At 42.6% G+C, this 13898-nt stretch overlaps 1 protein-coding gene across 4 annotated transcripts in view; it reads right to left on the minus strand.

Moving 5' to 3' along the window:
* Nucleotides 1-907: 907 nt before the first annotated feature.
* The window catches only part of ZNF608 (zinc finger protein 608), a 104349-nt gene continuing 91358 nt past the window's right edge, over nucleotides 908-13898 (minus strand). For 3 of the 4 annotated variants that reach the window (XM_033110722.1, XM_033110724.1, XM_033110721.1), the window contains 7 exons: nucleotides 11995-12082; nucleotides 9054-11508; nucleotides 6975-7392; nucleotides 6214-6386; nucleotides 4688-4841; nucleotides 2713-2794; nucleotides 908-1891 (listed from right to left, as the gene is read on the minus strand). In XM_033110722.1, coding sequence (XP_032966613.1) covers nucleotides 1885-1891; nucleotides 2713-2794; nucleotides 4688-4841; nucleotides 6214-6386; nucleotides 6975-7392; nucleotides 9054-11508; nucleotides 11995-12082 — 3377 coding nt within the window. In that variant the 3' untranslated portion in view covers nucleotides 908-1884. The remainder of the gene's footprint in view (nucleotides 1892-2712; nucleotides 2795-4687; nucleotides 4842-6213; nucleotides 6387-6974; nucleotides 7393-9053; nucleotides 11509-11994; nucleotides 12083-13898) is intronic. The other variant, XM_033110723.1, reaches the window with a different exon arrangement.

A 13898-nucleotide genomic window follows, 5' to 3' on the forward strand; every position in this document is an offset into this window, starting at 1 on the left:
CGCTCTGCCCCCACATGTGTGCACACATCCCTTCCTCCTCTCCATTAGTGAAGCCTCCCAGATCACTCTATTTACAGTGGCAGACGCCCACACAGTTAGCTAGGCTCACTCCCATGCTTTAGCTTTCCCCATAGCATTTACCAACCGTCAAATACACAGAAAGTCCTCACTCAATGTTGTCAATAGGTTCTGTTACTTTAAGCGAAATGACATATAAGGAAACCAGTTTTACCACAGGCCAATTGATAGAAGTTACTACGGCATCTAATCAACGACATAACGAAAAGAAGTCGAATGAAATGACATTATTCGAGGACCTGCTGTACTCTGCATATTATGTGTTTTATTATGTTTACCTCACCTACTAGAAAATGCAAACTCTATGAGGACAGGAATTTTTGTATGCTTTGCTCACTGCTATACCCCAGCACCTCGCAATGCCTGAGATAAAGTAGGTGCTCAATAAGTATTTGTTGGGAGGAAGGAGGGGAGGGAGAACATGAGGAAACAGTCAGTTCTGTACATTTGACAAAATATTCTAAGTGAAGCAATTTAATGACAAGTCAAATAAATGGCTAACTGACTGACTTTTTATACACTTTATCTATTGTCCACCTACATGTCACAAAATTTACACCTTTGGAATATCAATCCATATCAAAGAAACCTGTATCTACCTATTTGCAGTAATATCATGCTCCATGTTTGGAGTAAATACCCAGCAAATATGCATATACCCACTGAATTAAATACACTATTTGGTAGTTATACCTGCATATCACATAAGAAAAGTTATTATCTGTATGCTGTATCTTATGTATTAGACATTCATAGTATTTGGAAACTTTTCTTTGAAAATGAGAACCCCTACCAGTCAGCTGGAAATAATATGAGACAGACAAGAAGCCATTATAAAAAAAAAAAAACTTTTTTAATTCTGATTGCCAAATTATTTAAGGCAGGTATAAAAAAGGAAAGCATTCAATATACATTTTACATAAAATAAACTAGATTACAGCATAAAACAAGTAACCAGGCAATGGCGTTAAAGTCTCTCTCTTCTAAAACTGGATAATTGTAAACATGAAAAAAAAAAAAAGGACTGCAGGACTATTCAAGTAATAGAACAATCACAGATGTCTCTGGTATGCAGGCTATTGGGTTATTTGCCATTCAAGATTATCAAAAAATGACACCTCATTATTCACAGATGCTCATTATTTCTCCATTTTAATCTTTACATTATGTACAACACAGTTTTTGTGGTACTGGCAACCCCATGCCTTCCAAAAGCATTTTTTTCCACAATACACAAGTACAAACAGTGACTACAGGAACATTTTACACTGATGCGTCTTTAACAGGAGCCACCAAATAGACATCTAAATTGTACCAAGTGTCATCATCACAGTTAGCCTTTCTGAGGGGCTTATGGGAAATATATGAAGGATATGCAAAGTTCAGGCACACTGATACATAACATTATTTATTTACAATTTAAAAGGAAAAAAAAAGAAAGTAAGCAGCCTTTTGTGGCTAACACTTTTTAACATGACAGATACACTTTTATTTCCTTTACTGAGTGGTTTGCAACTTGGCAGCAGACCCTGTGTGTGCGAGCCTGGTTACTGATACAAAAAGTAAAGAATATATATATATATATATATGTATATATACATATATGTATACGTATATATATATAAAACAGAAGTTTAATTACAGCAACATTTGTTACTCTGTGATAAAATCTGTAATTTACAAAAATGAAATGACTGGTTTTTGCCTGCCATTAAGGCATTTCAAATTAACACCATGGAACTGATGTCTGTATAAAGCGCTTCCCCATGTGATCCAGTCACATGACAACATACATTTCCAATCTTGTTATTCTCTGCAAAAGAAAAGAAAACCTTAGCATAGAGTTCTATCCACATTTGACACTTAAAATATGAAAACCATAAGATTGATAGGCTTATTTTAGTTCTATTCAGTTCGTGGAATCCAATTCCACAGAAAGGGAATGAACACAAGGATAATGATATACATTGTGAAAAAATATTTTTCCTTTTTAAAACAACTTGAGGGATAATTAAAAATAACAAAGAACAAACATTATCTTTAGCATTAAGAAAATAAATTTCGCGTGCAGCTGGATGGGTCAGTTGGTTAGAGTGTGAGCTCTCAACAACAAGGTTGCCAGTTCAATTCCTGCATAGGATGGTGGGCTGCGCCCCCTGCAACTAAAGATTGAAAAGGGCGACTGGACTTGGAGCTGAGCTGCACCCTCCACAACTAGATTGAAAGACAATGACTTGGAGCTGATGGGCCCTGGAGAAACACACTGTTCCCCAATATTCCCCAATACAATTTAAGAAAAATAAATAAATTTCTCCATTTGTGACTTTATTTTTAAACATAATAACACAAAGGGAGTCACAATGAATACTTGAACAGAGCTAGGAGGATAATCTAAGAAATTTCCCAACTGTTTAACAAACTGGTAAGTTAATTACTAATATACATTACAGCTACAGAAACGAGGTTCCTGGTATAGAAGTTGCATGCGAAATATAGTGGCATAAAAGCACATTCATCACAATAATATAAAACCCTAGACTTCAGTTTTTGGTCTAAAACGCCTATATTTGCTTTCCCCAACCCATTAAGATAACTCTATCTAAAAACCCGATTCCAAAGGTGGAGGATATTTACCTTCTTTGTGCAGGAAACATTCCTGATGCAGATGCTTGGGCAGCCACCTGCTGAGAGGCAACGAGGGCAGCAGAGGTCAAGCCTAATGGGGAAAAAATGCAGGGTTTCTGTGACATTCAGAAACATTAGAGTAGATCCAGGCCCAGTGGTGAAGGGCTGCAGATGCAGTAAGTCCTTTCCTAAACATACACATGAAATGTTTAATGCAGCAAGGACAGAGTACAAACCACTTGGTCTAAGCAGTATCTATTCCTTTATGTGGTTTTCTGAATAGCTATTCAAAGAGAATACAGCATTCCATCTCTCTGGCTCTGCGTGGTGCTAAATGGTTTGCATGTATTCCTGAATAGAAAGCTCAGGAGAAATAATAAGTACCAGGTAACAACAGGAATCGAAAGTCACTGCAAATTATAGAAGCGACATGCTATTTACTTAGAATACAATACTTTCATAATAACTTTTATCACTTTAACATATTCCCGTGATCAAACACAATGCTCCCGTAAGGTACATGGAACCAGTGAACCAAACTTAGAAACTGTCTTAACTTTTATGAAGAGAAAGGTAACAGAAAACGTAATGGCTCCAAATGGCATGAAATTGCCAAAAAAAAAAAAAAAAAAAAAAAAAAAAATTCTTTTTAATTCTATAGAAAACAACCCTGGGAAAAAATACAGGAAACAAACGCAAACCTATGGAAGATTACTCTCTCCATCTGTGTCCTTTATGTTCTCTTTTAACATCACTAGTTGACACCGAGTAACATGAGTTGAATAAATAAAATGACCATTTCACATCTGTAGCACTTCTCACTTTTGGAAGTACCTTCAAATATATCATCTTGTATTCACACAGCATAGTAAGAAGCAACTTAGCAAGTGCTATGGATGGAATTGTGTCCTTCCAAAATCCCTTTAGAAGCAATAACCCCTAATGTGACTTTATTTGGAGACAGGACCTATAAGGAAGTAATTAAGATTAAATGAGGTCATATGGGTGGGGCCCTGATCCAACAGGATTTGTGTCTCTATAAGGAGAAACATCAAAGAGTAACTCTCTCCTTCCTTCACTCCCTTCTTCCCTCCCTGATGAGCACAGAGAAGAGGTCAAACGAACACTCAGCGAGATGGCAGCTGCCCATAAACCAGAAAGAGAGCTTTCACCAGAAACCAACAATGTTGGCATATTGATCTCAGGCTCCCAGTCTCCAGAACTATGAGAAAACCAATTTCTATTGTTTAAAGCCATTGAGACTGTGGCATTTTGTTAGGGCAACCTGAACAAAGACAGCAAGATCCTAGCAAGTGACCTGTTGGTAGAGACGGTGCCAGTGCCTACCCGCGGGAAGGTGAGAGAGGCAGGACAAATGGCACGTGCTCAACTAAAACACCATGAACTGAAGCCTCCCTCATGTCAATTCTATGGCTTTTTAACAGATGTCCCTCCATCATTAGTGAAAGAATCACAGCAGTGAAGGACTTCCGAGTCCCTGGATTAGGTTATAAAAAGTGTTAAGCCTTACCATGTTACTCCCATTACCTCCACGGGAAAAGAGCAACTTAAAAGGCCTGCACAAACCAGGACAAGTAATTTCACCAAAGCCTCCCACCATGCCTCCCTTTTCTCCACAATTTTCCTGAAGTAGCTATCTGATCTTCTGATTGTTATACTCGGTGCCCCAGACACTGGCCGCCACCCTCCGTCTGTGAGATAACAGTAAGCCACTGATAACATCAACAAGTGACAGTTATTAAGTGGTAGCCATTTCGTGTCTCTGTCTCGATAGCATACAAAGATGTGGGAACAGCCTTACTTGTGCCACTAGGAAATACTAGGAAGTCAGTGTTCAAAACCCTCCCCAGAGCTAATGTTAACTCAAAGCTCAGTATTTTTATTTTAAGACATGAAAGGTAGTTTGGGCAATTGTTTTCCAAAGCAGAATGAACAAAGGCACAATAACGATAGAGCTGCTGACCTTGAAAAGGGTCATATTGACCAGGGATTAGTGGGTAACCCATGCCAACATGGGTGTGGTGATGCGTATGCAGGTGTCGCTGGCCAAAGGGGGAGTGCCGGTCTCTTTCCCTCTCCGCTTCCCGTTCCCGCTCAGCTGTAGCCTTCTCCACTGGCTGCAACAGAAAAGACAGATTTCCCCCCTTAGTCCCCTGACAACTACTAACAGGAGTACTAAACCACCTCTGTCCCTTCAGCAAAGGGTTTATTAAAAAGTAAATGCATAGATACTTAAAATTCCTTATTAGTGGAACATCATTTCAAAAAAAAAAAATGCTTCTGTTTCAGTTGGACTTAAGTCAACACTAAAGACATGGTTCACCCAAAAGGAGTATTAATGTTTTCCTCAAACGGCTGAAATAAGAGGACTTCTCTCTCTATTCAGTCATAACTGCAGGTTTAGAATCTACCCAATTTCTTCCCCAAAACAATGTTAACATAGGGATCAAGGAAAAGAAGTCGTTGTTGAGATTTAAGGTCAAGTTTTCTGATCACCCTTTTATTTTACTTACATTGTGGGGAGAATCTATCTCACAATTTTAAACACTTTTATCTATTTTGTTCCACTGAAAACACATATTCTAATATTTATGCTAGTACCATGTAGAGAAAAATCGTTGCCCTCTGCCTCCAAAAGCATTCCAGAATCTCTCCATTTTTGAACACTCAGAGGAGCTCTAGTTCTCCCAAATCATAATTTGGTTAAGGATCCTGTGTTTTTGATACATTTCTACCCACTAGAACTTCACCACCCTTTCACTAAAGTTCATTTTCTCCCTTGAAAAAAATGGCACTAGGAGTACTCACAGAAAAAGATTCATAAATCATCTTTTCCAGTTTCTTTATAGAGTCCCGGTGGACTCATTCAAATCACAGACTCTATATTTTAATTTATTCCAAACCTCTCTTTCTTGCCAAGAACCACATCCTTTCTTTTGTCTCTCTTCACAACACTCTCTAGGACTAGCAATTGTCTTTGGGTGGGGCGGGATGCGGGTGGTTGCTGGGTGGTGGTAGAGCCATCTTTCACAGACACACGTTGGTATTACTTCAGTGGAGTTTTAAGGACATGACAATGAGTCAAAGAGGAAAAAAAAACAGCAGATGCAGCCACCACTCCTTAGCCAAATGACTCACTCTGGCATACGAATGCATCAAAATATCTTACATCAGAAATACTTCACACGGAAAGTTGGTTCCGATGAATTTAAATGTCCACCTAACAAGCGTCCTCCTGGGTAGGCAAGGTGTAGTCGATTTTGTAACAGGAAAGTTTGGGACCACCATCCACACTTTAACAATTTCCCCCCTCATGTGTGAAACCATCTTACTTTTGAACATTCCATTCTTTATGTATTAGGCTAAAACGGCATCCAGAATTCACAGCGGGGTTCCAAAACCATTGATATTTCAAGACTGTTCTCTAGCATGTCCCTTTTTCTCCCCTCAAAACGCAATCTTTTTCAATAGTAACAAAAGGAGGCTTACGGCAGGAGACTTGCTGCGGTATTGGTTGGCATGCTGCTGGAGCAAATCCAGTGCTTTCGATTCAGTGGTTGTTTTCGGGTTGATGCTGGGGCTCGTATTGACTTTCTCTGCCTCTTCTCTCCCTGACATCTTCCCATAAACAGGATAATGAAATCCTGGAGAGAGATAGGCCCCTGCAGATAAACAACAAATGCCACGTCAAGTTACGGGTCTACATCTTAAAAAAAAAAAAAAAAAAGAAAGAAACATTTGGATTACATGAATTTGGGATAAGAGTCATAGATCTTAAAATAGGGGGTCACATTAAGTATGAGCTACATCATCATTAAACTGTACCTAGGTTCTCCAATTTTCTTCTCCCAGTTAATTCATCCTGATCAACAGAGGTTATAAACAGAATTGCGCTTACAGCCATTTCATACATTTATGTGTCCGCTTAAGTGAAAGGAATGGTAACTATAATGACTATGACAGAAAGTGCTTAGAATATTTTCATAGGCAACAAAGTATCTGTCAGTGATAGCAGCCCATCAGAGCCCAGGGAAACAACAGCTGAGGGCTCGTAACATTTCATCCTTAAAAGAAAAAAAAAAAAAAAAAAAACTTATACTAAATTAGTTTCATCTTTGGGACTTTAATCAGCATAAAAACAAGCAAAACAAATGTCACTCTTGAAGGGTCTCATTGATCCTGAGTTTTGAATAGCTAAGATATGAACACAGCCTCTTCCCTCCAACATAGTCAGAACCCACAACACGTACCAGGGTAACTGTGCATTAGGACGGGAGAAACAGCCCGGTATGCAGGGTGGCTGGGGTCATACATCTGTGGGTAAGGATAAGCATGCAAGTACTGTATGTAGGACTGATGCTGACTCATGGGCGAGGAGACAGCCACTCTTGTTCCCCGAGAGTCCTTCCAGTTCACAGGAGTCTTTCGATCATCATTTTTCAGCTTGTTCTCCTCCATGGATTGAGAATCAGGACGCTTGGCCTCTTTGGGCTCCTCTTTAATGCTGGTTAATGACACAGGAAGGCTGGGCACGCCACTGTCTTTATTGGGAGTTTTCCTGGGACTGTCCTCCTTTAATTTCTTTTCTCTGTCAAGGTCTTCTGATTTTTGCTGATCCAGGTATTTGGGCTGGTATACGTAATGATGCCATGTCCTTGAATCTGGGTCCTGATTTTGTTTTAAAAAAAAAGACATTTGCTTTAAAATTTCAATTTTAACAAAAAAACCCATTGATCATCATGATGGCTCCATTACTATTACTTCTAAGTTAACATTTAGTCATGTGCTAGTGCTGTGCGAAGAGCTTTACCTCCTCTCACAGAATAGTAATATCTGAGTAACATCAATATTATTATTGATCACTTTACTGAAGACAAAAACCAAAGCTCTGGAAGTTCCAAGTAACATCAGGGTCACACTGCTACCCAAGGGTGGTGCTGGGCTTCCAACGCAGGGCTGCTGCACTTCAGAGCTGGGGCCTTCACGTCATTTCTCAACACTAAATAACATCCTCAGATATATTTAATCTAACTCTCATTATCTTACATAGGTAAAAAGAATTTTTAAAAATCCAACTCAAGCTAATAATAGTAAATTTAAGTAATTATTATAGCAATTAACGTCATGGGGGGGAGGGACTTTTGGTTTCCTAATACACGTTCTTCACCTGCAGCTGAAGCTGAATAGGTCGGCTCACGTCTCATTATGTGCTAACACCTCAATCAGAATAAAATTTCAAATTAATAACACACATTATGACTTTTCTATCAGGAAACAAAGCCATCTATAGCCCCGCTCCTCCAAGCTCTAATAGAGCCCTGTGAAGCCACAGCCTGATTCCGGGGGAAGCCTCCAGAGCAGGGGGATTGGGATCCTAAATGGCCTCTGTGCCCCCCATGCCATTCATGGTATAAACCCACTGGGTACCTAGGTCCTAAGTGAACATTCAAAGTTGGGCCTGAGGTCCAACATTTGGGCAGAAATGAACATTCAGAAAGGATTCTGTTGCTCTGACTCTCCGGGGGCACCTAAGCATGGGCGTGGGGTGGGGAGCAGGGGTGCTGGGAAATACCAGAATTAATACTCATGGGACCGCAGGGAGTCAGGATATCTGAACCGTGACAGAAAGTGGTAGCACATGTGTGCCTTCACGGGGATCGACGTACAGGTGTTTGCACATATAAGTAACCTCAGGCTCTGGGAAGGTTGCTTGAGGCACATCCACCCAGACCTCCTCTCGCCTCACAAGGGATCAGCACTGAGCTCCGCTTTGGGGCACTGAACACAGAGTGTAAAACAGAGATCCAGGGATCTCAGATACCATGTGAAAGACATTTGGGATCCAAGTTTTATTTAAAAAATGAGTGGGAAGTGTGACTTTAGGGACCCAGCCTTAATACTCCTGAAAGATGCCAACAGAAACTTGGAAATGGAGAACAACAACTATTTTAGAGATCAGACTCAGAATCTCAGAGTTAAGTCAGGAGAGAACTGAGGGGCCTTGTGGCAGAATTCCCTCACTTTGGCCTCAGTAAGAAGTTCAGGGTCCAGGTCAGATTTTTGGTTAGTTAATGGCATCATGCAACACGAAAAGCACACGTCCACAGTTCTTTTTACTACACAACATGACAAGGAAATAGTGAGTAATGTGCATTTTAGAGGCACACAATAGCTCCTGAGAGAATCTTTTAAAATATTTTTCAAGGGAAGAGGAGTCAACCCTAGTGAACCCCTGGTGTATTTCCTGTGAAGCCTAACCAGATCAAGCCCAGACATGTACAAGTCTCAGACTGCTCTCTCCCTGTGGGGGCCACGCTCCACAATCTTACTTGTTTAAATCTCGAGGTTGGGTCTACACCTGTCTGCTTCATAGAGTCCATGACAGATTTCATTTCTACAGCCTCCTTAATAAGCTGGTGGTTTTCCATCTGCTTAGCTTTGAAGCTGTCGGCCTGAAGCTGCTGCTGGTGATTGGAGAGAAGCTGCGATTTACCTGTCTCCTCAGTTTTATTAGGCACTGACGGCCCTAGTTTAGAATGGTTTTTGTTAGGCTCCGGGGTAGAGGGAGCTTTTGAGATTGTGGCCGACGGCATGTTTTTCTGTTTACTGTCCTCCTTGCCCAGCTCTTTCAAGGGGAGCTCATTTTTCCTTTCACAGTCTCCTCTCCCAGTTTGGGCCATTTTCTGCTCTGCCAGCCTCTGGTCCTCATAGTACTTCTCGTACTGCTGTCTGTAGGCAGGGCTGGTGGCCATCAGAGACTTCTGGTCCATGTAGAGCCCGTAGGCATACTGGCCATAATAAAGGGACTGAGCCAGGGCAGGGTGTCTCTGTGTGATCACCGACTGGTGCTGAGGCTGTAAGGATGTGGAAGTATGGTCCACTCTCTTGGCATCTAGCTGCTCTGCCTTGTCTTTCTTCTCTGCGTCTTCCTCAGACTCCTTCTTGATCTTCATTCCCTGCGTGCTCCCACCGTTCCCAGCTGCAGGGGCGCTGACCTGGCCAGGGTGCATGTAACTTGGAGAATAATAAGGATCGTAGCCATGGTAATAGGGAGAGTGGGACTCTTTCATTTGAGATGATGGAGCTGTAGTTGAAGAATGCCCTTTGACAACACCGTCCTTACTAGAAAGGATATCTGATGGGGAACTGGCTTTTGACCTCATGCCCTCCGACCTGCTGTCGGAACCACCGTCGTCGGCAGCATCAGATATGTCCGAATAGGCGGGGCTGCTCGTCTTGGCCGCAGAACTCTCTGCCCCGTTTTGTGTCAACACATGCAGTGGGGCCATGGGCGCCTGCCCGTTCACCAGCGTGTTGCATTCCATTCTCGAGGCACTCCCGATGGAAGGACTGGGAGCATTGTCTGTGAACGTGTAAACCTTATCGGCCTCGGCTTTGATACTGGCCATTCGGCTCTCCTGAGACTCCGACAGCCCATTAGCCAGCCCCTCAGTCTTGCTGAGATGGTCCTTTAAAAAATGCCCCGATAAGTCTTTCCCCGCCCCCTTGGCGTCCTCGAGTTTGCCCAGCTTCGCATCCATTTTCGGGCTTCCCGTCTCTTTCCCTTCTTTGTCCTTTAGCTTTCGCTTCTCCTTTTTCTTTTTGTCTTTGAGCGACACAAGAGCTGGGTTCACGGTGATGGGCTCCCCCATAATTGTGGGCTTTGGTTGAATGGGTTTTAACGGAGGACTCTTTGGTGTGGCCTGAACAACAGTCGTCGTGAGGGAGGGCAGTCCGGGGATTGTCCCCGTTGTGGTGCTTGTGAAGGCGGCAGTGGGGATGGCGATCAGTTGTGGCGGAGTCGGGGCCGGGGCAGGGGCGATGGGCCGCGCGGTTTTCAGTTTGGAGAGGTTTTTGTCCATTTTGCAATTGTTGGCTTTTTTGCCCTTTTCCTTCTCTCCCAAATTCTTCTTGTCAATTAATCCTTCCGCTTCCAGTTTGGGCATTTCAGCAGCCAAACTGCCATCTGCTGCCGAGCAACTGTCTAACGTGGCCGTCATGTTGGAGATGACCGGGAGGTTGTTCAGTTCGTTGTTAAGGCCTTTCTTTTTTCCAGAATTCTTCCCAGCTTTAGATCCGAGAACAGAACCCGGGCCATTGCTCATCAGCTCCCTCTTTCCCTTGGGGGTCCCAGGGGGGTTCCCCGCGCCAGGGGACGCTGGCCCCTTCACCTGGTCATACGCCGACACGCCTGCGCTGGGCTCACTGCATTCGAGCGCCACGTTACTCAGCGCCTCCTCGCAGTCCGAGAGCTTGTCCTCGCTGTCAGGCTCAAACTCCAGCTTGTTTTCCGGGTCTAAGTGTGCGTGAGCCTGGTGGTACCTCAGGCCGTTAATGTGCTTGTACTTCTTGTTGCAGTTTGGGTGGGGACAATCGATTAACACTGGAGAGGAGCAGCCTTGGTCCAAAAAAGTAGTCTCTGGTTTCCCTTGAGGGGTGGTGGGAGTGCTTCTAGAATTTGTGCGGACACGCTTCCCAGGCTTATTATCCTCGGAGCTGGAGTTCAGGTCTAGCTCCATAGGAGGCTTGTTTTTCCTTTTGTTGGTGGAGGAGGGGCTGGCTTTGATGTCCTCAGCAGCACAATTTGGGGGTGTCCTGCGCCCACTGGCGTTGAGGCTCCCCCGCCTCCCTTTCCCATTGGCCCCCCCTCTGTTCTTGTTCTGCAGCCCTCTGGACTCGGTGAAGCTGGCCTCGGAGCCCGGGGCGGCTGCGGCAGACCTTGCTCTCTTTCCTCGGCCCCGGCCTCCTCTCATCTCCAGGTCACTTGTCGGTGACTCACAGAACCTAGGGAAGCAAGTGACAGACATCAAAATGAGCAGCCCCAACAGGGCCAGGTAAAATCACAAGGCACACAATAGCTTGAGGGCTGGGCCCATATAAGGAAAAGACACCCTATTCTTCCAGGGACAATTTTCACGCCTGCAAAAGAACAGGCTACCAACAGCTTACATTCTTTCTCAGAAAGCCAAAGAAAAACAGCTCAGGTAGCCAGCGTCAAACCCAGTTCAAATTCCCATTTTGAGAAAAGATGAAAACAAAGAAGAGAGAAAAGGGGCAGAGAGTAAAGATCTCCTGGCAGGAAAGAAATCCAGCATCTGCATTTTACTGTGTTCGATCCTGAATTGCTCATTTCCCTTATGCTTGGTTTCAATTACAGGCAGACTTTTATGTATTATTCATTTCTCTATATAGTTTCCTTGCAAAGAAAGGATGGGGGAAGGAGAGGAAGGAGGAGAGAAGAGAGCCTGAAATAAAAGGCTCTGTGCATACCTGGGAGGGGCCCAGTCGTGCTTGGTGCAGTCCAATAGGGTCCCTACGTAAGTTTTGTTCCTCCACGTGACATTGACCACTAGGACACCTGCAGGAGCAGGGAATGAAAGAAGACCACGATTAGCCCCGATTACTCTTATTTCCAGTTCATTTATTATTATTATTATTATTTTTACCAGCAAAGTTCTATTCTCATTTGCTTTCAAAAACTGTGGTTTGCATTCTTCCTCTTTCTGGTTTCAGTGACCTCAAATGAAAACCCACAGGAAATTGTGTGTGTGTGTGTGTGTGTGTGTGTGTGTGTACTCAGGCGCATGAGGTACAAAAGGGTAAGGCTTTGTGTGAGAGTGTAATCAAGATACTGCTGACAGAAGGAAATGGTTTTTGCCATGTCCTGCTGTAAAATAGCAACACTCACCTCTTAATTTTTCTATTATTACACATAATTGCTTTCGTTTGGCAAGCAGCCAACAAAAACTAAGCGCCAGTTACCAGTGCTTAAACCAGAAGGTGACTGAAAGCAATCGGTTTTGTTTCCAATTCAACAATATAAAACAATGGTGGGGTTTTTTGTGTTTTTTTATTTAGAAAAAAATTATGTAGGTGCCCCAAAACAGATATCGAGCCGGGGAAGTAGGAGCTTGGAATCCATGTAGCAGACAATCGGCTATGATTTCTTTTTCCTAATCCTCCCCTCACTAGCTTTGTGAGACAAGAATCAGCCTTGTACAGTATCTGTTTCACTGTTTGGTCTTGTTTCATATTAAGGACTCCTAAAATAGCCCTCTTAAGAAAATAAATGTGCACAATAGGTTTGCTCTTGGGGTTATCTTTAGAATCAACTTTAGTAAGCATTTGCCACAGAGGATTAGAAAAAAAACCTCAAACCAGCACACTTGTTTCCTGCAAGCCATTCTGCTTTTCCCAACTGCTTTGCAGACAGACAATTTAATTTAGCACTGCATCTGTGAATTACTAAACTTGAGTGCACTTAGTATACCAAATGTCACAGGGAAACAAAATATAACATCCTTTTTATTTCACTAGAGGACAAGTGCCCTTTTAAAAAAAAATCACTCCTTAAAACATATATACACAGACCTATAATAGATTTTGAGACATACATAAAATATTAGGGTTAAAAAATAAAATATCTAAGTGAGCCTTTGTTTTCTCTTCTGTACCTTCGCCCGCACTCTTTCTTGGCAACACCAAGGGACATTACTCAAAGTCTATTTCTAGCTGGTTTGCTTACATACTCACTGCCATTTTGAATTTTACAGAAAACCTATATTGAACTCCTTTATAATAACGGACACCTCACAAGGTAAGACTCATTTCCTTGGGAACGTTTTAACAGCAGGTAAAATATTAGAATGGTTGGGACTCAAGAAGTAGGGAAGGAAGGATTTCTTTCAGAAGTCTCAAAAAGAGATTTAAAAATTGTTTCCCATATGGTCTATGTCGCAATTACTTAAGTGACAGCTGAATTTACTCACTGTAGCAATCCTCAAGCAAGGGAGGGAAAAGCTAGTAGCAGGACACCAAGCAAGCCTCTCCTCAGGTCACGACTGGTTCCATTCTGATTCCCTCAGGAATGTTTTTTTTTAAACCAGTGAGTATAAAAATTCATATTGGAATGAGAATCAATGGTAATTAGGTATTTGGTCAAAATTTGCACAAGACAGAACAATTGGAGGAAAAGATTCTTTATGAGCACATCCCTTCAGGAAAAGGGAGGGGGTGGGAGAGGAGGGGAAGGGAAAAACGGAGCTGGTTTTCTCATCATCTGCTCTCTGGGGCACTGTGTGTGGTGTCAAAGACCTTTGCAGCTGCTTAAAATTCTTTAGCATGTCAGCTATATTTACAGTGCAGGAATATATCTGTACTGCCAGAAGGTTACT

This window comes from Rhinolophus ferrumequinum, chromosome 7 (genome assembly GCF_004115265.2).
Source record: "Rhinolophus ferrumequinum isolate MPI-CBG mRhiFer1 chromosome 7, mRhiFer1_v1.p, whole genome shotgun sequence".
NCBI lineage: Eukaryota > Metazoa > Chordata > Mammalia > Chiroptera > Rhinolophidae > Rhinolophus > Rhinolophus ferrumequinum.